The 27,128-nt window shown below is 41.9% G+C and overlaps 1 protein-coding gene across 2 annotated transcripts; it reads left to right on the forward strand.

The window, feature by feature from the left end:
• Positions 1-4,052: 4,052 nt before the first annotated feature.
• Positions 4,053-27,065, forward strand: LOC123990963 (consortin-like). 2 transcript variants are annotated; one of them, XM_046292024.1, is made up of 12 exons: positions 4,053-4,260; positions 7,716-7,845; positions 7,990-8,168; positions 9,630-9,727; positions 17,561-17,591; positions 18,298-18,384; positions 18,610-18,724; positions 19,426-19,447; positions 19,572-19,662; positions 19,983-20,245; positions 24,098-24,242; positions 24,420-27,065. In XM_046292024.1, exons 3-12 carry the CDS (start codon positions 8,081-8,083, stop codon positions 24,626-24,628), a joined length of 1,149 nt encoding a protein of 382 aa, XP_046147980.1. In that variant the 5' UTR covers positions 4,053-4,260; positions 7,716-7,845; positions 7,990-8,080; the 3' UTR covers positions 24,629-27,065. The 2 variants fall into 2 exon arrangements, with proteins under 2 accessions (XP_046147980.1, XP_046147981.1); XM_046292025.1 differs by having other exon boundaries at positions 7,994-8,168.
• Positions 27,066-27,128: the final 63 nt, after the last annotated feature.

The following is a 27,128-nucleotide window of genomic DNA, read 5'->3' on the forward strand; positions in this document are numbered from 1 at the left end:
GAATGATATTTTGGCATTGATAATGTGTCACAAATCAGTTTGCAAACAATGTAAAAAATAATAATACAAACATGGTCTCTTTTTTTGCTTTCTTGAGTAAGGCAGCTCCAAAATGCAGATGTTTCAGCCTAGCTTAGTGCTTTCTGTGGTGGTGGGGCAGCAAGAGGAAAATACGGAGCGTAGGGGTTGGTAATGTTCTCTAGTTGTGCAGTGATTGGCTCAGTGTTCCCTCACTCACGCGGACAATACGTCACCACAAAATCGACGAGGAGAGCTCTAAAATTCAAGCCCCTTGGGTGCTGCCATAGGGTTACATTAGAAGTGTCCATCCAAGAAGGCTCAAGGTCATTGGCCACAGGTAAAGTGACGTCAAATCACGTTATATCTACCATAGCTTTGATTGGACTGATCATGTCAACATCATACTTCTGCTAGCAAGCAGTCATCATCATGAATCACTACTGGCAAATATTTTTCTATCCTTGTCATATGAGAGACATTACAGATAAAATGCATCGGTGCTCATCGGCCATTGGACATAAACGTTACACAACAAGTTAGAAATCGCAGATTCAACAATGAGTGGTTTAGAAGGAATCAGTGTCTAACTGCAAGCGTTGCAAAGCAGTCACTAGCCTGCTATTCAGTGGAGAGGGTGTGTGGTCCAAGTCTGGGTTTAAGGGTCTCTTTCCCATGCTTAAAAGGATAAACATTCAACATCATGGGCCAGAAAAGGTTGAACACATTGTCCATGCTGTCAATCTAGCATGAATTCAAAACAACTGGAAACTCTGAACTGGGAAATCTCAGACTTCAGTGAGTTCAAGACAATTGGGAACACGGAAAATAACGAGCTCCGACTGGTCAAATACGTTTTGAACGTTCATCCAACTCGGAATTCCAAGTCGGGAACTCTGGCCTCTTTTTAGAGCCCCGGCTTGAAGATCACTGACGTCATGATTCGACCTTGTTTTTTCAGAGTTCTCAGTTGTCTTGAAAGAACCATAAATCCAGAGAATGCCAGACTTTGATGACAAAGTTTTATGACAAAATATGCCCACAAGAAGGACCGCCGCACCATCTTCCTGTTCAAGTGAGCACAGCACAACAAGGTGAGTCTAAAAAAGTATTGTATGCTGCTGCATAAATTATGTAATATGCCAGAGAGCTATGTATACTGTAGCTAAGAAAGTAATACTATGTGTATGTTGTGTAGTAAACTGTTAGTAGCTCATGTGCCTCATGAGCTACTAATCAATGATGTTGCGCTTGCTGCGGGCGATTCCCTGATCCACCTCTACGCAGACGACACCATTCTATATACTTCTGGCCCGTCCTTGGACACTGTGCTATCTAACCTCCAAACGAGCTTCAATGCCATACAACACTCCTTCCGTGGCCTCCAACTGCTCTTAAACGATAGTAAAACCAAATGTATGCTTTTCAACCGTTCGCTGCCTGCACCCGCACGCCTGACCAGCATCACCACCCTGGATGGTTCCGATCTTGAATATGTGGACATCTATAAGTCCCTAGGTGTCTGGCTAGACTGTAAACTCTCCTTCCAGACTCATATCAAACATCTCCAATCGAAAATCAAATCAAGAGTCGGCTTTCTATTCCGCAACAAAGCCTCCTTTACTCACGCCGCCAAACTTACCCTAGTAAAACTGACTATCCTACTGATCCTCGACTTCGGCGATGTCATCTACAAAATTGCTTCCAACACTCTACTCAGCAAACTGGATGCAGTTTATCACAGTGCCATCCGTTTTGTCACTAAAGCACCTTATACCACCCACCACTGCGACCTGTATGCTCTAGTCGGCTGGCCCTCGCTACATATTCGTCACCAGACCCACTGGCTCCAGGTCATCTACAAGTCCATGCTAGGTAAAGCTCCGCCTTATCTCAGTTCACTGGTCACGATGGCAACACATCTCTGCTGCCTGTGACTGGAACGAATTGCAAAAATCGCTTAAGTTGGAGACTTTTATCTCCCTCACCAACTTCAAACATCTGCTATCTGAGCAGCTAACCGATCGCTGCAGCTGTACATAGTCTATCGGTAAATAGCCCACCCAATTTTACCTACCTCATCCCCATACTGTTTATATTTATTTTATTTTATGCTCTTTTGCACACCAATATCTCTACCTGTACATGACCATCTGATCATTTATCACTCCAGTGTTAATCTGCAAAATTGTAATTATTCGCCTACCTCCTCATGCCTTTTGTACACAATGTATATAGACTCTCCTTTTCTCTACTGTATTATTGACTTGTTAATTGTTTACTCCATGTGTAACTCTGTGTTGTCTGTTCACACTGCTATGCTTTATCTTGGCCAGGTCGCAGTTGTAAATGAGAACTTGTTCTCAACTAGCCTACCTGGTTAAATAAAGGTGAAAAAAAAAAATAATAATAATTTGGTCCCTTTTCCCCTCATAACTTAGCCTACTGTTCTGACTTGGTTGTGCACATGTAGCCTATAGCCTGTTTTAGAGAAATGTTATAATAAAATACTGTAATATTGTAGCTTTCATTGTCTGCTTATATGCCCCATTTACTTATCCTACGTTCTGACTTGGTGTGCAGGGAGAATACTGTAAGAACGGCCAATGTTTTGAATTCTGTTGCTGTACATTTCAATAGTGCTAAACAAATAGTTATACTGACTACATCAGTCTTAACTCGCTCATTAATGTCTTAATCAAATTTACAGATTGCCTCTTATCCGCTCATTGTTCCCTTATGCCATATTTTGTACATCTCAATTGTCAGCAAAAATCACATTTGTTTAAGCAAGTCAGCCATATCAGCTATGTTTTTTAAAAAGGCAGTAAATGAGGTTGAATGAACTATTCCTCTGCCAGACAAGGGTCTGCTGATAGCAAGGTGTAACAGTGGTAAGGATTCACTCCATGGTGCTGAAAAGAAAGCTCTGCTGTTGGGACAGATTTATGTAGTTAACAGTATGTGGGTACCGTTTGTCACTGTTATAGTGGAATTAATGTATTGTTTAGTGTTGTGTTGTGGCTTTGCTGGCATGCATAAACAGAATTGGGTAAGTTTGCCTTACCAAGATGTACATGCCACTGAAAAGAACACTGACTCAGATACAGTACCTTACTGACACACTAGCGCAACATCAAGTGTCAGATATTGAATAAGCTTTCCATGAGAATGATACCAAAGCTCTCCAATAGATATTTGAAAACATCTGTTTCAAAGGAGATACCTTTTACCCAATAGTCTACTGTTCCACATTGTGTAACTACTGGGCATGGGCAATAAACCACATTTACCAGCCAGTGAAGTGCGGTCAGAGGTTGGGTAGGCACTGGCTATCATCAAAGACAGATTTAGGCTACTCACAAATGCACCTTCTCCTCCTTCTTCTTATTTAAGGTTTTATGGCAGACTACAACTATTTGTGTATTGCTGCCACCTACTGTACAGGGTATTTAAACAAAAAGATTCCATTGGGGGAAGTGGATTGTGATTGAAATCACATCCCCAAACAGGCTCAGGTGCCTGTGAGAATGGAACATTCATCGACAGGAACAAATACACCTTGATGCAGCCCATATTCCCCATACAACAAATAGCTCCAACAACCAGAGTGACATATGTCACTGGGCAAAAACTGGTTAAAAAAACAATAGTCAATGTGATGACTTTGAATCAATGTGGAAAACTGATTGGATTTGAAAAAGTCACCAAAGTAAGGGAATTTTGTATTTTTTTCCACCCAACTTTTTACCTTAAATCCAATGACATGGTGACATGTTTTTGTTGATTTCACGTTGAATTCACGCTAGTTGACAAATATACCAATTATAAATTAAAACTAGACGTTAAACTGACGTCTGTGCCCAGTGGGACGCTATTAAACGAAATCGAGAAACAATTTTATCCAAATGTAAACACACACGTGCCAGCCCTGTAAATTACAGGCCACCTCTGTGTGAAAGTTGAGACATCAACCAGCTGCCAGAAGATGGCCCCCTTGCCTCTGTTGTACAATAAAATTATATATTTCGCAATGAGTTTTGGACGAAGGCAGAAAATGCCCGGATTAGATCATAAACAACCATGGATCCGCAGAGATGGTGACACTCAAGGTTGTATGTCAAGTGCATTTTAGAACATCGTGTTCAGAATAAAAGGGATATGGATTGAGCTGGATGACCGTTCAGCTGATTGTCAACCACGAACCTTTCTTTGCTTACAGCGGGACAGTATCTTGCATGTGTGAGTATGGTTACATCCGCGTGATGATGGTTACCGTCTTCGAATATGATTATAATGACAGATTTTTTTCGTATATCGCTATAGCCTAAATATCGCATGAATGGCTTCTTGATTTCGCTTCGTTTATTCAATAGAAAATGATGAAATAGTTGCTCTTCATTGCTGAATAATAAACATGAAATTGGCGTAAGAAAATGTATACCGGTACTGTGAATTGCAACATTGTAGCGCATGTAGCGGGTTTATTACTGTGTAAACTGCGTTGATAATGTGCTACAATATTCCAATGAATTGAATCAACATGAAATGTTTGTTTTGGCTTGGACTCACTTGAGTGCCACTGACTGGATAGGCACAGTAGGGAGCATCAGCTGCAGCATAAATTCTTCACCATTGGTTCGCAACATAAGTAAATGCAATGAGATGTAAACGTTTATCAAATAAAAATACACATGGCCGTACGAAAGAGATCAACGTATGCGTATAAAACCAAACATACTACTCTATACTAAAAATGTTAACTATTCTGGTAAGAAATTGCACCTGAACTTGCTTCAGCCCAGTTTGAACAAAAAAGGAATCAGGTGCTCGACTGAGGGACTTCAAAACCCAAAAGACAGACAGGCACCCTTAGAAGTGTCCTGGGGTATGTTTTTTTGGAGGTTAATTCTGCTACCAGTGTATAACTATAGTTTATCGGTTACTGGTTGGAGGATGCAAACATGGATGGTTATTCAAAATCTGTGAATTTTGTCACCTTCAATCTATGTAAGAGTGGCGTACTACGCATTAGACACGATGCATATGAGTCACACTCCTCTTTCTAGTTCTATGTTCTAAACCCCCTCACATCCACATGATTGTGAACATGGCACCTCTTGACATGTTCCGAACTCCCACTCTGTGCATTCCATCCATACTCTGGTCATTCATTTATGCTTAAATGTAGGCTAGGTGTATTAGAATAATAACCAGTGTTTAGAATAATACCCAAACATGCAAAGGAGGATATTACATTTTTCTTCCTTTGTTTACCTATACATCACCATGAACAGAATGACATAATGATGCATTTCTGTATAGTACAGAATAGGGACCCATGACGTCATTCTGTTACCATCTTTCTACTGGGTGTTAATCCACTTCGATTACTGTCGTTAAATAACCAAAATAGATTTTTTTTCAAACTCTAGGAGTCAAATCATAGCTGACACCCCATTCTTTCTCCAGACATCTTTGAATCATAATTCAGAGTAGATATATAAGGGTTTTTGGAAAATGTGGTTACATAAAAAAGGGAGGGAGTTTTGACCATCATTCTGATACCAAACTTTACTGCACTGTTCTTTGAGCAAATGTGTTTTTGTAAAATGTTCTGTGGAAATGGTTAAAAGTAGTCCTTGTGCATAGAGTTGTATGATTTGTTTAACTTTGCAATCAATGGCTTCTGGCCTCATTCTGTTACTGTGGAATTGCCCATAAATTACTGTGGAATTTGGCATATATACAGTGCATTCGGAAAATATTCAGATCCCTTGACTTTTTCCACATTTTGTTACGTTACAGCCTTACTCTAAAATGTATTACATTGTCCCCCCCCTCAACAATCTACACACAATACACCATAATGACAAAGCAAAAACAGGTTTTTCTGTAAAACATATTTACATAATATTTAAATATTTACATACTATTTAAATATTTACATAAGTATTCAGACCCTTTCCTCAGTACTTTATTGAAGCACCTTTGGCAGCGATTACAGCCTTGAGTTTTCTTGGGTATGACGCTACAAGCTTGGCACAGCTGTATTTGGGGAGTTTCTCCCATTCTTCTCTGCAAATCCTCTTAAGCTCTGTCAGGTTGGATGGGGAGCGTCACTGCACAGCTATTTTCAGGTCTCTCCAGAGATGTTAGATTGGGTTCAAGTCCGGGCTCTGGCTGGGCCACTCAAGGACATTCATAGACTTTTCCTGAAGCCATTCCTGCGTTGTCTTGGCTGTGTACTTAGGGTCGTTGTCCTGTTGGAAGGTGAACCCTCGCCCCAGTCTGAGGTCCTGAGCACTCTGGAGCAGGTTTTGATCAAGGATCTTGCTGTACTTTTGCGTCGTTCATCTTTCCCTTGATACTGACAAGTCTCCCAGTCCCTGCCACTGAAAAACATCCCCACAGCATGATGCTGCCACCACCATGCTTCACCGAAGGGATGGTGCCAGGTTTCCTCCAGACGTAACGCTTGGCATTCAGGCCAAGAGTTTAATCTTGGCTTCATCAGACTAAATAATCTTGTTTCTTATGGTCTGAGAGTCCTTTAGGTACCTTTAAGAAAACTCCAAGCGTGCTGTCACGTGCCTTTTACTGAGGAGTTGCTTCTGTCTGGCCACTCTACCATAAAGTACTGATTGGTGGAGTGCTGTAGAAATGGTTGTCCTTCTGGAATGTTCTCCTACCTCCACAGAGGATCTCTGAAGCTCTGTCAGAGTGACTACTGGGTTCTTGGTCAACTCCCTGACCAAGGCCCTTCTTTCCCGATTGCTCAGTTTGGCCGGGCGGCCAGCTCTAGGAAGGCCACTGTGTTCTTGGGGACCTTCAATGCTGCAGACATTTTCTGGTACCCTTCCCCAGATCTGTGCCTCGACACAATCCTGTCTCGGAGCTCCATAGACAATTCCTTCAACCTCATGGCTTGGTTTTTGCTCTGACATGCACTGTTGGACCTTTCCAAATTGACCAGAGGTGGACTCTAATCAAGTTGTAGAAACATCTCAAAGATTATCGATCAAAACAGGACGCACCTGAGCTCAATTTGAGTCTTATAGCAAAGCGGCTGAATACTTCTCAAAAAGCTATTTCAGATTTTTGTTTTCGCTTAATTATTGTGTGTAGATTGATGAGGATTAAAAAACAAAAATATTTAAGAATAAGGCTGTAATGTAACAAAATGAGGAAAAAGGGAAGTGGTCTGAATACTTTCCGAATGCACTGTACATCTCTCTCTCTCTCTCTCTCTCTCTCTCTCTCTCTCTCTCTCTCTCTCTCTCTCTCTCTCTCTCTCTCTCTCTCTCTCTCTCTCTCTCTCTCTCTCTCTCTCTCTCTCTCTCTCTCTCTCTCTCTCTCTCTCTCTCTCTCTCTCTCTCTCTCTCTCTCTCTCTCTCTCTCTCTCTTCTCGCTGTGTGCAGCCCCATGTGTTGATGATGTAACATGGCCATTATGGTTTCTAATAGACAAATATGTTATTTTAAGTTTCTCAAAATCAGCCTGGCTGATGTAACAGCTTCTCTGTGCCTGGAGGCAAGTCCTGGTTGTAACACAAAGAGTTCTCTCTGAAAAGATTAACTCAGCAAAAATAACTAGCATTTCACTCCCACTCTTCTGCACATTCAGTTTCCTCACTAACTCAAAGCTGAGAATGACACGCTGATGCTAACACTATCAAATCTGTTTAAATCCAACAGGGTATTGAAGAGGAGAGGAAAACGCTTCGTGGTGACCTGCTAGAGGGATTTCAAGGACCAGGGAGAGCCCCAAACAACTCCAAACAAGGAGGCCAGAACACAGGGAGACCATAAAAACAAGGAGATTGAGGTGGAATAATAGACTGTATATCTACACTGATGACACAACCTTCTACTTCTACTCTTCCAACTCCAACAAGCTGAACGCTAACCTAAAGATTTTTTGAGTTTTCTGTGACCCATAGAGTAGCCTAAACCAAATCCATGTTTCTAGACAGAACCCAGTCCTAGTAGGTGGCAGCCAGCCACCTCCCTTCTGTGGGCCCGACAGTGAGTTGGTGGAGAACAACATTGTGAGGGAGAGGATGGGCAACAAGAGCACCAGCCCCCCCAGAGACCCAGACACTGAGAAGACTCCGAGAGAGGAGGCAAACAACACGGAGACTGCCTCAGGTGCCTACAGCACTCAGCACACAGTACAGATCTCATACAGTAGTTTAAGTGTACATTAGCGGTGCCCGGGTCAGCTGTTTTTTTTCTCGCGCACCTGCCCGCAATTGCTAATAACCCTTTTTCAACCGCCGGACAATATGTGATAAAGTGAAAATAGGAGGTATACACCCAACCCTAACCCGCAAATATAGAAAATGCGTTAGGCTACAGTCAAAGACAGCATAATTATTTTTTGACAGGGGGGTGCATGATTTTTTGTTGTTGCCTGATTTAGATACGTTTCTGATTATAATTTCCGACATCTTGGTTGGCTATTTGTTAGTCAACTTGTCTATAATTAGATACATGTAGCTTCTCGTATGTCATTATATGTTGCCCTAAAATACAAAATATACTATTGCTCAACTTTTAGGGACTGGGGAGAAAATACAAGAAAATATTTAACTTCGGCTTCGAAGTGCTTGAAATATCATCATTTTTTATAATGACGATAGAACCTCTAAATGGTATCTAACTTGACATTGCATTCACTCAAGATGCAGAAGTAAATAAATCATATTTCTCCACTCCTGTTCCTAAATCCAGAATTTGCCAACATTTGGTGTATACTTTTACGGCAAGAAATGCTTAATTCTGCAGGATTTATTAGGAAGGCTATATGAGAGGTTATAGACCTACAGCCAGTGTCCATATATCAGTTTCCATTTAACCCATCTAAACAGTTGGCTACAGTTTCCTTGACATGCCTATTTGATGTCCCGTTCTGTGACTGTCGAGTTTGTAAAGCGTCTCGCAATCAACACACACAACACAGCGGGCACTGCTATCATTCTCTTTGACCACTTCACCAAATATTTTCCAAACATTGCTTTTATGGCCCTTCCTTCTCTTTCTTTTCAACTATAATTTCGCAGATTTTGTCTTGTTAAATAAAACTTTGACACTGTCGTTTTTTGCCTCGGTGGATTGACGTTAACTTTTTCTGCCCGCTCTCAAAAGCATTATTTGGCGATTGGTTGTGTAAACTATTTGGCACGTAGGCTACAGTTAAGCCCTAAAGTTGAGGCTTTTACACTAATACCAGATAGCCTAAAATAATGAAAGAAACCCCCCAGGGTAGTCTATAGATATAAATTGCACAATAATTATACATTTATGGATTTTAAAAGTTATTGTTTCTCTTTATTCAACCTGCAGGCCACCCACCCGCTACACAATATTTAATGACCCTAAACCCGCTATCCGCCGGGACTGCGGGTTACGAGTCAACCCGTGTATCACTAGTGTACATTATACATATTTACTGTGAAGATTTGCATATGTCACCTACCTCAATCTGTTTCAAAAGACAAGCACTCTCTATGGCTGCCATGACAAGACCTTTAAGAGTAACCTTAAAATGTCAAATCAAACATGCCTATTAATCAACTGTCAAATACACTTGACATTGTGTGTTTTCAGGAAGTGCCCCCCCAGGCCCTAGCCCTGACCTGCTAGCCTCACTACAGTCTTTGGGAGAACACAGTGACCACACACTGCTGCCACAGACTCTACACCAGGTGTGTTTTCACCGTCACCAGCACAAATCCTCTGTGGTTTGGTCCTGTGGGTTGTACTGTGTTTTGCACAGTAAATCTCAACCTCATCTGTCACATGTGTTTTGCCACTGAAACATCTTGCTTTTCCCTTGTCTTCTTTTCATTTGTAGGGAGAGCAAATCAAGTTAAGGTGTAACCATGATTACAATGATCATGTACTGTACTCTATACACTTGTTTTACAATCCTATTCAGGAAGAACACTTGCTTTGGCCCTCAATGTACTGTAATAGCCTTGCAGTTGTTGTTTTATCTTTGCCAGTTCTGGTCATCATGGAACAAAGAGCCAGCTATTATTTACACGCCCTGAGAAAAAGACAGGCCCCACTGATACAGAGGGTGCGTCCCAAATGGCACCCTATTCCCTACATATTGCACTACCTTTGGGGCCCTGGTCAACAGTAGTGCTCTAAATAGGCAGGGAATTGGTTGCCTTTTGGGACGGGTCTGATACAGAAGAAAGGGTTGCTCTGTGATCAAACTGGTACAATCAGTGGAGCATTGAAAGAATAACTGGCCAAGAGGTACGCCACGAGATTGCATTTCAGTTATGTAGATAAAATAGATGCCCATACATGGAGAATTAAAAAACAACATAAAGTCCTGGTAAACAGGCATTGACATTTGAAGAGATTCAGTCTGCCTCTTTGGTTTGTGTTCACTCTACACTGTGGAGTCTACAGAGAGTTGAGAAAGGGACAGGAAGAGTTGTCTGACAGTTGTTTGAGTTCTGTCGTGCGTCATAGGTCAATCTGAGGTAAAACAGCACGTTATTCGCCACATTACATCTGAGTCCCATCTTTTGTCATCGTTCTATCCTTCCAGACTACTATTTCATTAATTAATTTACTAATTCATTCATTTATTCTATACACGGACAGGGGAGTGAAGTTCAAAATTAACAATACACAGTCATGTATGAACATACTGGACTTCCTAAATGTACAGTAGCCCTTATCCTGCTATCCAGTTAGCTAAACACTCATTCAAATAACTCCGTGAGAAGCAGGATGCCGTTTTGGAAGTTTACTTTAATCAGTGTGAAACTGCAACAAACACAAAAGTACATGTTTAACACAATAACTGCACTGAATGTGCAAAATAAGGAATAAGTCAAATATAAAATCAAGTTACTAGAATGCAACTGTATGCTTGATATTGCTAAGCTAGGTGTCCCTAGTACTGAAGCCAATGCAAAGTAGCTAACTCAATTCTTAACCTTTTACAGAAACATGAACATTCCTTGTGATAAACAATTTTATCTTGTGTTAATAAACAATGTACTTACAGACATTGCGCCTTACAAAGCTAATACAAAGGATGTTGAAGGATTTGTAACTACTCTGTCACACTTTCACATCATACACGTTGCTTCCCTTCTGAAACTGCTTCCTGTCACATGACACAAACAGGTCAATTCTATACTGCTGCACTTAATCTGTCACTAGGGGGTGCTAAACAACTAACAGGCCCTTAACAGTGCATATAAACATGAAAAACTCAGGGTAATACGCTAATCTAGGCTATAACATTTTACATTTATATTTTAGGCATTTAGCAGACACTCTTATCCAGAGTGACTTACAGAAGTGAGTGCATACATGTTCATACTTTTTAAAAGTGGTCCCCCGTGGGAATCTAACCCAAAACCCTGGCCTTGCAAGCACCATGCTTCACCAACTGAGCCACAAGGGACCATGTATTTAAAAAAAAAAAAATATTTCACCTTTATTTAACCAGGTAGGCAAGTTGAGAACAAGTTCTCATTTACAATTGCGACCTGGCCAAGATAAAGCAAAGCAGTTGGACACATACAACGACACACAGTTACGTTACACATGGAGCAAAACAAACATACAGTATAAACAAGTCTATATACGATGTGAGCAAATGAGGTGAGATAAGGGAGGTAAAGGCAAAAAAGGCCATGGTGGCAAAGTAAATACAATATAGCAGGTAAAACACTAGAATGGTAGATTTGCAATGGAAGAATGTGCAAAGTAGAAATAAAAATAATGGGGTGCAAAGGAGCAAAATAAATAAATTAATTAAATACAGTAGGGAAAGAGGTAGTTGTTTGGGTTAAATTATAGGTGGGCTATGTACAGGTGCAGTAATCTGTGAGCTGCTCTGACAGTTGGTGCATAAAGCTAGTGAGGGAGATAAGTGTTTCCAGTTTCAGAGATTTTTGTAGTTCGTTCCAGTCATTGGCAGCAGAGAACTGGAAGGAGAGGCGGCCAAAGAAAGAATTGGTTTTGGGGGTGACTAGAGAGAGATACCTGCTGGAGCGTGTGCTACAGGTGGGAGATGCTATGGTGACCAGCGAGCTGAGATAAGGGGGGACTTTACCTAGCAGGGTCTTGTAGATGACATGGAGCCAGTAGGTTTGGCGACGAGTGTGAAGCGAGGGCCAGCCAACGAGAGCGTACAGGTCGCAATGGTGGGTAGTATATGGGGCTTTGGTGACAAAACGGATTGCACTGTGATAGACTACATCCAATTTGTTGAGTAGGGTATTGGAGGCTATTTTGTAAATGACATCGCCAAAGTCGAGGATTGGTAGGATGGTCAGTTTTTTACAAGGGTATGTTTGGCAGCATGAGTGAAGGATGCTTTGTTGTGAAATAGGAAGCCAATTCTAGATTTAACTTTGGATTGGAGATGTTTGATATGGGTCTGGAAGGAGAGTTTACAGTCTAACCAGACACCTAAGTATTTGTAGTTGTCCACGTATTCTAATTCAGAGCCGTCCAGAGTAGTGATGTTGGACAGGCGGGTAGGTGCAGGTAACGATCGGTTGAAGAGCATGCATTTAGTTTTACTTGTATTTAAGAGCAATTGGAGGCCACGGAAGGAGAGTTGTATGGCATTGAAGCTTGCCTGGAGGGTTGTTAATACAGTGTCCAAAGAAGGGCCAGAAGTATACAGAATGGTGTCGTCTGCGTAGAGGTGGATCAGAGACTCACCAGCAGCAAGAGCGACCTCATTGTTGTATACAGAGAAGAGAGTCGGTCCAAGAATTAAACCCTGTGGCACCCCATAGAGACTGCCAGAGGTCCGGACAGCAGACCCTCCGATTTGACACACTGAACTCTATCAGAGAAGTAGTTGGTGAACCAGGCGAGGCAATCATTTGAGAAACCAAGGCTGTCGAGTCTGCCGATGAGGATGTGGTGATTGACAGAGTCGAAAGCCTTGGCCAGATCAATGAATACGGCTGCACCGTAATGTTTCTTATCGATGGCGGTTAAGATATCGTTTAGGACCTTGAGCGTGGCTGAGGTGCACCCATGACCAGCTCTGAAACCAGATTGCATAGCAGAGAAGGTATGGTGAGATTCGAAATGGTCGGTAATCTGTTTGTTGACTTGGCTTTTGAAGACCTTAGAAAGGCATGGTAGGATAGATATAGGTCTGTAGCAGTTTGGGTCAAGAGTGCACCCCCTTTGAAGAGGGGGATGACCACAGCTGCTTTCTAATCTTTGGGAATCTCAGACGACACGAAAGAGATGTTGAACAGGCTAGTAATAGGGGTGGCAACAATTTCGGCAGATCATTTTAGAAAGAAAGGGTCCAGATTGTCTAGCCCGGCTGATTTGTAGGGGTCCAGATTTTGCAGCTCTTTCAGAACATCAGCTGAACGGATTTGGGAGAAGGAGAAATGGGGAAGGCTTGGGCGAGTTGCTGTGGGGTGCTGTTGACCGGAGTAGGAGTAGCCAGGTGGAAAGCATGGCCAGCCGTAGAAAAATGCTTATTGAAATTCTCAATTATGGTGGATTTATCAGTGGTGACAGTGTTTCCTATCTTCAGTGCAGTGGGCAGCTGGGAGGAGGTGTTCTTATTCTCCATGGACTTTACAGTGTCCCAGAACTTTTTTTGAGTATCCTTGGCTTTTCTAACTGCCTGTGTATAATGGTTTCTAGCTTCCCTGAACAGCTGCATATCACGGGGGCTGTTCGATGCTAATGCAGAACGCCATAGAATGTTTTTGTGTTGGTTAAGGGCAGTCAGGTCTGGGGAGAACCAAGGGCTATATCTGTTCCTGGTTCTAAATTTCTTGAATGGGGCATGTTTATTTAAGATGGTTAGGAAGGCATTTAAAAAATATATCCAGGCATCCTCTACTGACGGGATGAGATCAATATCCTTCCAGGATACCCCGGCCAGGTCGATTAGAAAGGCCTGCTCGCTGAAGTGTTTCAGGGAGTGTTTGACAGTGATGAGTGGAGGTCGTTTGACCGCTGACCCATTACGGATGCAGGCAATGAGGCAGTGATCGCTGAGATCTTGGTTGAAGACAGCAGAGGTGTATTTAGAGGGCAAGTTGGTTAGGATGATATCTATGAGGGTGCCCATGTTTAAGGCTTTGGGGAGGTACCTGGTAGGTTCTTTGATAATTTGTGTGAGATTGAGGGCACCAAGTTTAGATTGTAGGATGGCTGGGGTGTTAAGCATGTTCCAGTTTAGGTCGCCTAGCAGCACGAGCTCTGAAGATAGATGGGGGGGGGCAATCAGTTTACATATGGTGTCCAGAGCACAGCTGGGGGCAGAGGGTGGTCTATAGCAGGCGGCAACGGTGAGAGACTTGTTTTTAGAGAGGTGGATTTTTAAAAGTAGAAGTTCAAATTGTTTGGATACAGACCTGGATAGTAGGACAGAACTCTGCAGGCTATCTTTGCAGTAGATTGCAACACCGCCCCCTTTGGCAGTTCTATCTTGTCTGAAAATGTTGTAGTTTGGAATGAAAATTTCAGAATTTTTGGTGGTCTTCCTAAGCCAGGATTCAGACACAGCTAGAACATCCGGGTTGGCAGAGTGTGCTAAAGCAGTGAATAGAACAAACTTAGGGAAAAGGGTTCTAATGTTAACATGCATGAAACCAAGGCTATTACGGTTACAGAAGTCGTCAAAAGAGAGCGCCTGGGGAATAGGAGTGGAGCTAGGCACTGCAGGGCCTGGATTCACCTCTACATCGCCAGAGGAACAGAGGAGGTGTAGAATAAGGGTGCGGCTAAAAGCAATAAGAATTGGTCGTCTAGAACGTCTGGAACAGAGAGCAAAAGGAGGTTTCTGGGGGCGATAAAATAGCATCAAGGTATAATGTACAGACAAAGGTATGGTAGGATGTGAATACAGTGGAGGTAAACCTAGGTATTGAGTGATGAAGAGAGAGATATTGTCTCTAGAAACATCATTGAAACCAGGAGATGTCATTGCATGTGTGGGTGGTGGAACTAATAGGTTGGATAAGGTATAGTGAGCAGGACTAGAGGTTCTACAGTGAAATAAGCCAATAAACACTAACCAGAACAGCAATGGACAAGGCATATTGACATTAAGGAGAGGCATGCTTAGTCGAGTGATCAAAAGGGTCCGGTGAGTGGAGAAGTTGGTAGCAAGCTAGCATAGGATGGAGGTCTGTTATTAGCCACCTCTTGCGTTCTGTCAGTAGATTAGTGGGGTTCCGTGTGGTAGAGGGGATTAATCCAAATCACACAACAACAACAAAAATAAAAACAATAGATATAGTTATAGAGGCCCAAGAAGAAGAATAATAATAAAAATAAATAAATTGTCCGATTGTCTATTCAGATCGCAGCCAATAAGACAGCTAATGGTTAGCAGGCCGCAGATGGACGTTCAGGTAACGTCGCGACGGAGGAGCCAGCCGGATAACTCCTTCGGGTAGATAACGTCGGCAGTCCAGTTGTGAAGGCCCGGTGGGGCTCCGCGTAGGTAGTAAAACGGGTCCGGATAGGTGATTGTAGCCCAGGAGTGATTGATGGAACTCTTCTGCTGGCTAGCTCCGGAATAATTGATGTTTGCTCCGGAATCGAAGAAAGCCGATAGTCACACGGATAGCAGCTAGCTAGCTGTGAGATCCAGGTATGAATGTCCAGAGTTAGTGGTTGAAATCCAGGGACATGGAGAGAAAAATTGGTCCGGTATGTTCTGTTCCGAGCTGCGCTGTACAAAACTGGCGATAGATTTTCGAGCTAAAGGATAGCTGATGACCACAAACCGTGATTAGCTGAATACTAACGATTTGCCAGTAAAGAAGCTAACTAGCTTCTGAACTAGCTTCTGAACTAGCTTCTGGGCTAGCTTCTGGCTAGCTCCTGGCTAGTATCTGGCTAGTATCTGGCTAGCTTCTAGCTAGCTTCTTGGAGTTTCTGGCTAGCTTCTTGGAGGATTACAGATTTGAGGTAAATAATACTTTTTTTATAAATATAATTTGGTGAGGCGGGTTGCAGGAGAGTGTTTTGAAGATGAGTTTCTGGAAATTTTTTAAAATGTATGTGAAAAAAGTTGTAAATATTTATATACGGGACATGACAAGACGAGGACAAAAGACATCTGAACTGCTATGCCATCTTGGACGACAAAAATGTATATGTATACGTTCTTGCATGTGACTTTATGCCTTAAAGGTCATTGTCCAAGGTCAAATGTTTCTCCTGGTATGTCTGTCTGTATAATGTGATCTTAGGCTTTGATATACAGTATCTGTGCTCTCTCTCAGATTTAAAACTGAGAATATCTGCTTGTGAAACTATTTAATTAATGGAAATGTAATAGCGATGGTATTGCATTATCTCAGCACTTTAAAACCTACCTTACATAACTCAAACCCTTTATTCGCATATATCCTCTAGAACAGGGATGGACAACTGGCAGTGGCCCCTCTTTCGTAGGCCCGCAAATCAATTCCCCCCCCCAAAATTGGAACTCAGTCGCGGTATCAACTTACTGTTGAGAGTTAAAATAGTAGAATACGCAAGGTGCCATTTAGAAATTTGGTCTTGCATCAGCAGTTTATCACTTGTTATGTCATTCACTGAGTCACTCAAGGAGCCCATGTCAGCTAAAATGTTTTAGCTGGCTAGAATAACTTACCAATCTATCTAAACCGACCGAGGGGCCCCTATTGATTTTGTTAGTCACTCTCACTCAGATATAATATTGAAAAAAGCAGCAAGCATTTTCTCTCCACCCTATGGCAAAATGTGTAGAATTGCAGGAAATGTACTTTAAAACAAACATTTTCTCTATGCTCCATGGCAAAATGAGTAGAATTGCATGAAATTTGTTCTAAAATGGTAAGATCTTCTTCTCTCCGGCTCATGGCAAATTTGTGGAATTCAAGCAAACTAGCTTTGGAGGTACAACCTTTTCTCTACACCCCATGGCAAAATGTGTGGAGTTGCAGGGGGAAAAAGTTAAACATACTTCTCAAAGTTGCCCATCCCTTCTCTACAGTGACTTCATATAGTCTTTCAGAGCAACATGAAAGTGGTCTAAGGTTATCTCATGGCATTGTTTCATCCTTAAAGTTAAAACTTGAGCCATATTCAAGTTCATCGAGTGACTTGGCTTAGATACAAGATGTGTTGGAAGTCGCACTGTTTAAGTTTTCGGTAGCTGTTAATAGCTGTTAAGATCAGTTCATTACCAAGCAGGAGGATATCTAGTCTGACAGTTCAGTTGAACAGCTGAAGGATGTAGAAGGCTTTATTGGTTTCACTTAGTTCTAAACTGAATTGTCGCGGGGGTAAACATTTTCCTTCCATGCAATAGCCAACAGTAAAATAATAGTTTTCTTTAGGATAAAACCTTTCTAGTTCAATTACATTGATTACTTTAAATGAATGAGTTTATTTATTTTCAGGTCGGTTAAATAGAGGACCTGACATACTGTACTGAAGTCTGATTCTGAGCAAGTGAGCTAAGTGACAGAATAAGAAGGTCAGTGTGTAATGATTTTTTTTCTCTCACTCTTTCTCTTTCTTAACAGATAGCGGAGGCCTACTCCCTGGAAGAGGAATGTATCCTTGCCATTGCTTATTGACAATATTTATTTCCACTCCGTCAGATCTGAACAGCAGTTAAATAGCAGTGTTTTTTTTATTTTGCTGCTTCAGGGACTTTGATGACTGATTTAGGATGACACTCTTGTTTCATTTGAAAAAGGAAAGGGACATGATATTTCTGCAGGGGTGGGGTAAGTGTTTCCATGTGTGCTGGGCAGAACGGAATATTAACTTTTAGTTTTTCAGTTTCTATAGGCGGGTTAAAATTTAGTTACTAGTTAGCTTGTTCTGTTGGTTCGTGGGTTGATTTCCCTGCAGGATTTCCCTTGATTTTGGTAAATACTGGGTGTGGAAGATGGGGGTTGTTGAGGGAAATATGTTCTACTGGTAGTAATCCAATTCATTCCCATTGAGACAAGTATCTCTTACACGAGAGGTTTTGCCTATAAGAAAGTAATAATTCACACACACACACATAGTCAACTGCAGGAGAACATACTCTGGAATAGCTTTAAAATTCCAAGATTTATTTATAGCGTCATACATTTTCTGAATTCTTGGTTTTCACACACAAGCACCAGCTCAACATCAGAGGCTGTATATATTTGTCTGACGTTTGTTAGTATGATCCTGTCTTTTGAATCCCAGAGTTGACAGCTTCAGGGATAGGTGTTATGGGCTCTTGTAGTGTCCTCTTTCCTTAACTGCTGATGGTTATAAGATCAGTGGGCAGTGCAGTTCCTGCAGCTGGAGAGGCTATATCATGAGCGCCTCCTGTCTAACCTCACTGCCCTGCAGGAAGACTGGGGTACTGCACTCTTCTCCACACAACTGCTCTGTCACTACCATAGACTCACCTGAACACGACTGACAAAATATACCTCTGTTATTCTTTGAATTCCACTCTGTGTGTGTGTGTGTGTGTGTGTGTGTGTGTGTGTGTGTGTGTGTGTGTGTGTGTGTGTGTGTGTGTGTGTGTGTGTGTGTGTGTGTGTGTGTGTGTGTGTGTGTGTGTGTGTGTGTGTGTTTCCAGAGAGCCAGTGTAGAAAGTGTAACAGAGCGGCGGAGAGCACCACACCAGGTGAAACCAACAGCATTGGACAGGAACACATAGAAATACTGAGCCAGATCTGCAGGACGCACCAGAGGTGAGATAGATACTGGTGGACCATAACACGGGTGCTGATCTAGCACAATTTTATACTATAACTATAACTGAGACGACATGCACAAAACATTGACTTAGACAATAACTTGTAGCAGTACTGCTTGCTGCAGTAGAAGGGAAAGCAAAGCATGTTTAGTTTGTCACATTCTGTCACCACCCACAATATTACCGCTCCATAGGGGATCAGTAAACACTGTCTTCATTTAAATGTATTTTTTCATTCATGAATGCTTTATAATGAACGGTTTATTAGCTAGTCATTTGGTTGATGTCAGATTATACCCTATGTTTGAACTTTGAACATACCATCGCACGCTAGTGGTTCTTGTCTAGACATGAACCACCCCTTAATTAAATAACACTCCTTTGATTTTCAAATATTTCTCTTTACTTACTCTACTAAGCTATAGACTCAGATATGTTTTCATGCAAGTCACAGAACCCCACCCATGCCTCTTGGTATGTTAGTAGCTTGTGGCGGTTTGATGGAGATTGATTCAGCTGGATACCAGATGCTCAGTCACTGTAGTGGCCTCCGGTCATTCTAGCTTTACATGAATTAAATCAAGTGGCTTCTAAACATCAGCTTACCCAGTCAGACCTCTTCTCTCTCTCTCTCCCTCTCGCTCTCTCTTCCTCTCCCTCTCTCTGTCTGTCTTTCTCTCGGCCTCTCCGTAATAGGCCAATGCTTAGTGCGGAAAAGGTAAGAAAATGCACTACTACACACCCTCCTTTTGATGACGTTTCTTAGTCCATACTTTAATGGAAGATTAGTGTGTTTGTGACATGAGCGACATTTATGACAAAGCTGTTTTTTTTTTCTCTAGAGCATGGCAGACACAGTGTTGAAAGACAACCACAACACCAAGGAGCAATGTGAGAGGAATGAGAGAGAATCACCATCCCACCATGGAAAAGGTAAACAAAAAACCCCAGCATCAGATTAATCCCTAAATCAATATTATAGAATGGCCACTTAGCCTAGGAATGTGTATAGGAGGGAAATGCTATCATCCTCTTTGTTCACTGGAAAGCCCCAGAGTGTAGATTGGGTTCTAATCTATAAGGGCTCATAATATGGAATCTGATACCAGATGATGCTCCCATACTGCCTCAGCTATAAGTGTGTGTGTGTGACTGTCAGTATCTATAATAAGTGCTTATGGGCTCTATATGCTGAAGCCAGGTGATTAGTAGTAGGCCTAGTATTGTAAGCAACACTTCTCTTGTCTCTGCAGTCAGAGGCAGCAACCCTGTAAGACAGGGTGAGGAGGATTTTGAGCAGACCACGTCAACAGGAGCTGACTCTGCCATGGCTGAGGAGGAGGAGGGAGGAGTGGTGGAGGGAGGAGTGGATGAGATGGAGGCGGAAGGGCAGGAGGTGGATGAAGAGGAGGTGTTTGAGGAGAGTCCAGAAGAGGAGGTACAGGTGGTGGAGTGGCCAGCGGGGGTTCCCCAAGCCTCAGCCAAAGACCTGGTCAAACTCTCTCATGTGGAGGAGGTGAGAAACAGCCTCATGTTTATCTCTCTTTTTCTGTCTTTTTTGTCTCTTTATCTTTCTCTCTCTCTTCTTGTGTGTCTAGATCTCTCTATCGCTGTCTCTCCCTCTGTCTTGTTTGGTAGAGGACACACATTTTGGAATGAGATAGCCTTGGACAGGCTCAAGGGAGCACAGAAATGTCTTGGCAAAGGAGCTGGGTCTGTAACTAGTGTATTGCCGATGAGCTCGATACTTAATTCCATGTGCTGAGCCACACTACGGGGATGTGGCCATGGGTGGAAGGTTTGAGGACAGGACACAGAGGCTATGATGTCACTAAAGAGCCACAACAGATTTGGAACAAGTAGTTCACATACAAATCCTGAAAAATAGGTCAGACATGGTTCAGACAATGATGTTTAGGAGGGCTTTGTTGAGCAATTATGGTTCTTCTTGAGCATGCCCGGCTAGTATTTGAACCCAGTTTTGTCTAGTAGTGACTGCTGAAACCACACAAGTCAGACTAGACACTAGAGACAACCTAATATGATATACTAGCACTCTTGGGTTGACAATAGATCTGTTGCCTGAGGCATTATCCTGTGTTGTTATTGATCTTCGCATATTGACCCCATATAACTGACCTACCTATATATTATAGACGTGGATGACACTGGCAGTGTTATCAATGACCTAATTTCAGTGCAATAGTGTATGACTCCGCTGAGCTGTACATCATTGCAGTTTGTTGTGCAAACATGCACTTGTTTCACCTCTAGATACATTCTAAGGGTGTCTAAAATTGCTCCCCATTGCCTATACGGTGCATTATTTTGGGGGCGATGGCCCAACTAAAGTTTGCCAGTAACGTTAGCTAGCTACAAGCCAACAAGGCTGTAACTGTAATATTAACTGTATGGATGGATCATACATTCAATGTATATTATCAGCGACTCAGTATTGACAATAAACAATGCATTCGGAAAGTGTTCAGTCCCCTTGAAAATCACAGCCTTATTCTAAAATGGATCTACACACAATACCCCGTAATGATAAAGCAAAAACAGTTTTTTGGAAATATTTGCAAAAATATATGTTTAAATACTGGAGATATGACATTTGCATAAGTATTCAGTCTTATTGGGAATGACACTACAAGCTTGGCACACCTGTATTTGGGGAGTTTCTCCCATTCTTCTCTGCACATCCTCTCAAGCTCTGTCAGGTTGGATGGGGAGTGTCGCTGTACAGCTATTTTCAGGTCTCTCCAGAGATGTACGATCGGGTTGAAGTCCGTGCTCTGGCTGGGCCACTCGAGGACATTCAGAGACTTGTCCCGAAGCCACTCCTGCGTTGTCTTGGCTGTGTGCTTAGGGTTGTTGTACTGTTGGAAGTAAACCTTCGCCCCAGTCTGAGGTCCTGAGTGCTCTGGAGCAGGTTTTCATCAAGGATCTCTCTGTACTTTGCTTGGTTCATCTTTGCCTCAATCCTGACTAGTCTCCCAGTCCCTGCCGCTGAAAAAACATCCCCACAGCATGATGCTGCCACCTCCATGCTTCACATTAGGGATGTTGCCAGCTTTCCTCCAGATGTGACGCTTGACATCCAGGCCAAAGAGTTCAATCTTGGTTTCATCAGACCAGAGAATCTTGTTTCTCATGGTCTGAGAGTCCTTTCGGTGCCCTTTGGCAAACTCCAAGCTGGCTGTCTTGTGCCTTTTACTGAGGAGTGGCCTTGACACTTTGACCCCATTGCTTGGTTTTTGCTCTGACATGCATTGTCAACTGTGGGACCATATATAGACAGGTGTTTGCCTTTCCAAATCATCATGGAAACAGGATGCACCCAAGCTCAATTTCGAGTCTCATAGCAAAGGGTCCGAATACTTATGTAAATAAGGTATTTTTTTAATTATTTTTTTTTAGACATTGGAAAAACATATGTTTTCGCTTTGTCGCTATGGGGTATAGTGTGTAGACTGATGAGGAAAAAAGTGTATTTAACCAATTTTAGAGTAAGGCTGTAATGTAACAAAATGTGGATAAAGTCGTCAAGGGGTCTGAATACTTCCCGAATGCACTGTAGCTATCCCACATTCTTCCACAAACAATGCACAGCTAGCTAGCTAAGTAAAGTTCATAGTCAACACCAAACTTTGGGAAACTGCCACGCTGCTAATGGATAATACATGCAATGGGCATTGCTCATTTAACATTGACGTTAGCTAACGTTACTCAATACGCTATAGTCATTCTGTCTTGCTTAGGCTATGTAACGTCACAGCCCTTACCTTATGCATTGATTCAGTACGCTCCCTCTGTCAATACAATTTTCTTCTTGTCATTATATTCGAATTTGCACACATCAACTCTTTTAGACAATTATTTTAAACAAGCAAAATAAATAAGTGTTCAATCATTACTGAGTGAATGAACAACAACAAAAGCTTCCTTTCATCACCAGACTGTCGATTTAAATAGTGTCGAGATAATGTGTTCATGACAGGGTTCGTAGCATAAGTGTCAATGTCAACACCATGGAATCTGAAGCGTTACCACAGCAACTAAATCCAAATATTTTCCATAAAATAAATGTTAAAATGTTCTAACTCATTTTCATTGGGAAGGCAGATAAAGCATTATTATCAAAAGCAATCCCTTTCGCTTGAGAACACAGTCCTAGTAACTACCACCCTCTGGGGGTTTGATTAATCCCGGCTGGGTGCCAATGTAGGCGTGTTTTGCATTGGCTGAAAGTTGATTGCATTCGATTTGGAACCAGGCTGCCTGCTGGACGTGAGCCAAGTGCCATGTTCAAAGCAAACGGCGAAGTTGGCTCAAAAACAAAAGTGACCTATTTAAAGCATGTGTAGTAATTACTAGGATTCTGTGTTTTCCCAGGCAAAATGGATTGCTTTTGTTAAAAATGCTTTTATCTGCCTTCCCAATGAAAACTAGTTAGAATTTCAAACATTTATTTTTATGGAAAAGAGATGTTGTATGTTTCTGGACGATGCACCATGCTGCCTTGTTAACAAAATGACAGAGCAGGGCGATTTACTGCGTCAATTTGAGAAGGGCGCGCCTCCCTCCTTGCTCTCCGGGGGCGACAACCCTACTGGCGCCCCCGCCTCTTCTTCTGTGAGGTTTATCGGCAGATGGCATCCAACGTTATGATGCATTACCGCCACCTATTGTACTGGAGCGGTCCCACCTGTGTACCAGAGTCCTAGCTTAAAAATGTACCAATAAAGGTATAAAAAGAGGTTCCTGCAAATGCAGGAATGCCCACATGCAGGAACAACCCAAATTGTGGGCCGCAATTGCACCCTTCTCCGTCTTGCTACTACGGAGAAGAGTACAGTGGAGACTGGAGAGACCAACCCTCATCCTTCAGATGTGCTCCACCCCTATGGTACATCCCAAGGACACACTGCTTAATGTTCCCTGAAATGTGTATGCCAGCTGGTTGATGGAGCGCCGAGCCCCACTATGCACTTGTTTATCTTCTGGTTCCACTGGAACATCCAGCTCCTCCGCTAATTTCAGAAGTTTTGAATCCTAAGCAACCTGCATACACATTGTTTGAAGTACAATAGACCAACATAGCTACTGTAGTAGGTCAAAGCTGTGTGCTGGAAAACCTTGGTAGAGCATGGATGGAGTAGGCATTGTGGTGCTCATGTGAATTTCCTTTATTTTTTGGGCTTCAGAACAATGCTTACTTCTGACTTAAAACAACATATTTTTTTGTTTTTAATTACACAAGGCTCTGGTCAAAAGTAGTGTACTGTATAAAGACAGAAATGTTTAAGCTATTCATTGCACACTGTTTCTAATTCTCACTTATCCACATCACTCTGTTCCCCTGCAGAGCTCCTCACCAGATGGCCTGGTGTCCATTCTGAAAAGGAGGAGGGCGTCGTTAGATGGCCTGCCCCCAGAGGGTCCCGATGCAGCCAAACAGAACTCCAAACGCAAGGTGCGCTTCAGCGAGCCAGAGGATGGCATGGAACCAGGTATGGATCAGCCTGATTAACCACCTCTCTCTCTGTCTCTCTTTCACACACACACACACATGCACACACACACACACACACACGCATACACTCTATGCATAAGTTCTTATACTGTGTCTTCAATAAAGACACAAGATAGTAGTAACATATTAATAAGTGTTTTTTTTATCTGTGCAGAGGAGGTGGGTGGAGACTCTTGTTTGATCCTGCTGTTGTTGTGCTTAGTAACCGTGGTGATCAGTCTGGGCGGGACTGCTCTGTACTGCACCCTAGTGGACACCTACAGTAGTATCTGCACCGACTTTTCTCACAACGTGGACTTTTACGTGGTCCAAGTACGACACTTCCTGGACGGGCTCAGACACTGGCTGTCCATACGCTCATAGTCAGCACAGTCTACCGGAGCAGTAAGGACATACAGTCAGTCGCCTGCTGCAGCAGTATATGGACTTATACAGAAGCCCACCTACTGCTACAGTCTAGGGACTCTTATGAAACCCTAGGAGGAAGACAAGCAAAAATATACTGTAAGACTGGTAACACTATTGGTTGGAGAGAATGCTTTAGGTGAAGTCAGACACTGGCTCCCCAAACTGTCCAAGGCAGGGAATAGATACAGTAAGAGGGTATTATATACTGTATGAACTGCTCTGAGACTGAGACAAGAGGGAGCACTTGACCCTAGTCCCAGTATGAATTAGAGAAGGTCATTGAAGTTCTGGGATAGGGTCTGAAATAGAGTGAACGGGCTTGTGAGCATTGATCTCACAGGAGGCACAGGTGCCGACATTTTGAACTACTGACATTTCATATGCAGACCAAACTGTTTCCAGAACACTGCCTCCTCTTGTTTTTGACCAGAAGTTTTTAACCTCAAGATGGACACAGCACAAAAGAGCTCCCAAAAACACAGGAACAAAACATAGCATTGTAAAGTATATTCCAGTTGGATTTTTTTATTTAAAGAAAATATAGGTTTATCTGAATTTGTAAAGATGTTTATCTGAAAAACAGATACAATTCAGATAAACAGTAAAGATGTTTATCTGAATTTGAAAGCCTCGTGGTAAAATGTGGGGTACAGTATGCCAATAAAAAACAGATATTTTGGGGATTGAAAGGACACTTTTTTAAATTATCAACATTTCTGTGTTTTTCATGACAAGTCTTCTCGACTCCTTGACTTGTCAAATGTAGCCTACACGTTGTACATTTTACAGCTGTTTTTGTACATGGAGACATGGGTTTAGAATTGCTCTTACATTCCTCTGAAGGTACGCAAGGTTGTTGACCACTGCAAATGAAAGTCATTTGGAAAGAATGGCTCTCTGGAATTGGCACATTGTTAAGTCATTTGTTGAAAATAGAGTAATATCAATACAAACATGCATGAAAGATACTGTATGTATGGCTCTTGGTATGACAATATGAACAAGGTTTAATGTTCGTACAGCAATGCATTTAAATGTAGTCATGATATTCAGTACTGTACTGATTACTCCAATATTTCAAGAACTTATATTAACTTTTTTGTGCTGGTCAATATTGTTATGTATTGTAACCATACATTTAGTCATTTATTCTATGTGTCTATTTTAATGTATTCAATACAAATCCATTTCCTTGCTTTGGTGAATAAACTTTGTTTGCTTTTTATCTACTGTATGTCCAGGTTGGTCTCATAGACTAGACGTAACATAGTAAACAAAAATCCGGGGACACTCAAATTAGTATAATATGTTACGTTCAGTATGGCTGCTTAAGACAGAAGTTTACTTAAGGCAAAAACGAAAGTGGAGAGGGCGGGTGGGCAACTCAAAAGTCTAGCAACACAGGGAAGGTAACTCAAACATCTAGCAATCCAACAGTTGCATGTTTGAATCTCATCACGGATAACTTTAGCCATTTTTAGCAACTTTGCAACTACTTACTACTTTTTTTGCACACCCAGTAGATTTCCAGGACCAGAGTTGGAGAACCCTGTTCTAAACCTAGTGCTTGGTTCTGTGAATGTGTTTGAAGGAAATCAAGACAGAAAGTCACAGTTTGGCATTGGAATGTCCCTAATGACATACTACTTACTCTAATGGGCATGATCTTCTATCCATTGTCTGACATTGGTGTCTGGTAAAAGTAGTATTTCCTCCCATATGCTCTCCAAGACTGCTATTCAATCTGTATCACTGAAGCGTTACAGATTTGCGTGATAGAAATCATTTGAAAGGTCATTTCATATTGAAGCGACATCTGCAGCGTTTACCTGAATGCAGTCTCAGCTAATGTGGGAACATAGAGCCCCACAGTGGTGATGTCATAACACCCATAAAACCTAGCGGTCAAATGGGGAAATGGTTCCAATTGTTTTTCTAACATTCATTTTTCCAATAGGGAATTTGAGAAACTTAAAATAAGGGGCTGTGCTTCATGTAGGCGTACCCTGGTGTGACGTTTTGATAACCGTGTTAATCTCTCTCAGACAAGGTGACTTTTATCAAAATATTCGGCTCTATTTACTCTCAGTTTTAGAAAATGCTCATTATAGTCAAAGTAGACATCATGCAAAACTACAAATCCCTGCAAGTTCTCTCTAGCTGACACCTTTGATTACTGGTACTGTGCCAATTTAAAACTTGCAAAAGACAATATATGGATTGAAATAAGACGTAAATGGCTGTGGTTGAGTAATGTCAATGAATGTTGCCTCTTATTGTCACTGTAGCAGCCTATGTTGTTTGCAATTGTGTTGCATCATGCAATCCATGTTTATATGTTGCAGTATTTTTGTTTACTTGTTTTCTTTATACATAAATGATATAAAAGAAACTTGGTAAGAGACGTTATTTCATTGTTCACATTGGCATGAGTTGTGCAATGTTGTAGCCTACG

The sequence above is a fragment of the Oncorhynchus gorbuscha genome, linkage group LG12 (genome assembly GCF_021184085.1).
Source record: "Oncorhynchus gorbuscha isolate QuinsamMale2020 ecotype Even-year linkage group LG12, OgorEven_v1.0, whole genome shotgun sequence".
In the NCBI taxonomy this organism is placed as follows: domain Eukaryota; kingdom Metazoa; phylum Chordata; class Actinopteri; order Salmoniformes; family Salmonidae; genus Oncorhynchus; species Oncorhynchus gorbuscha.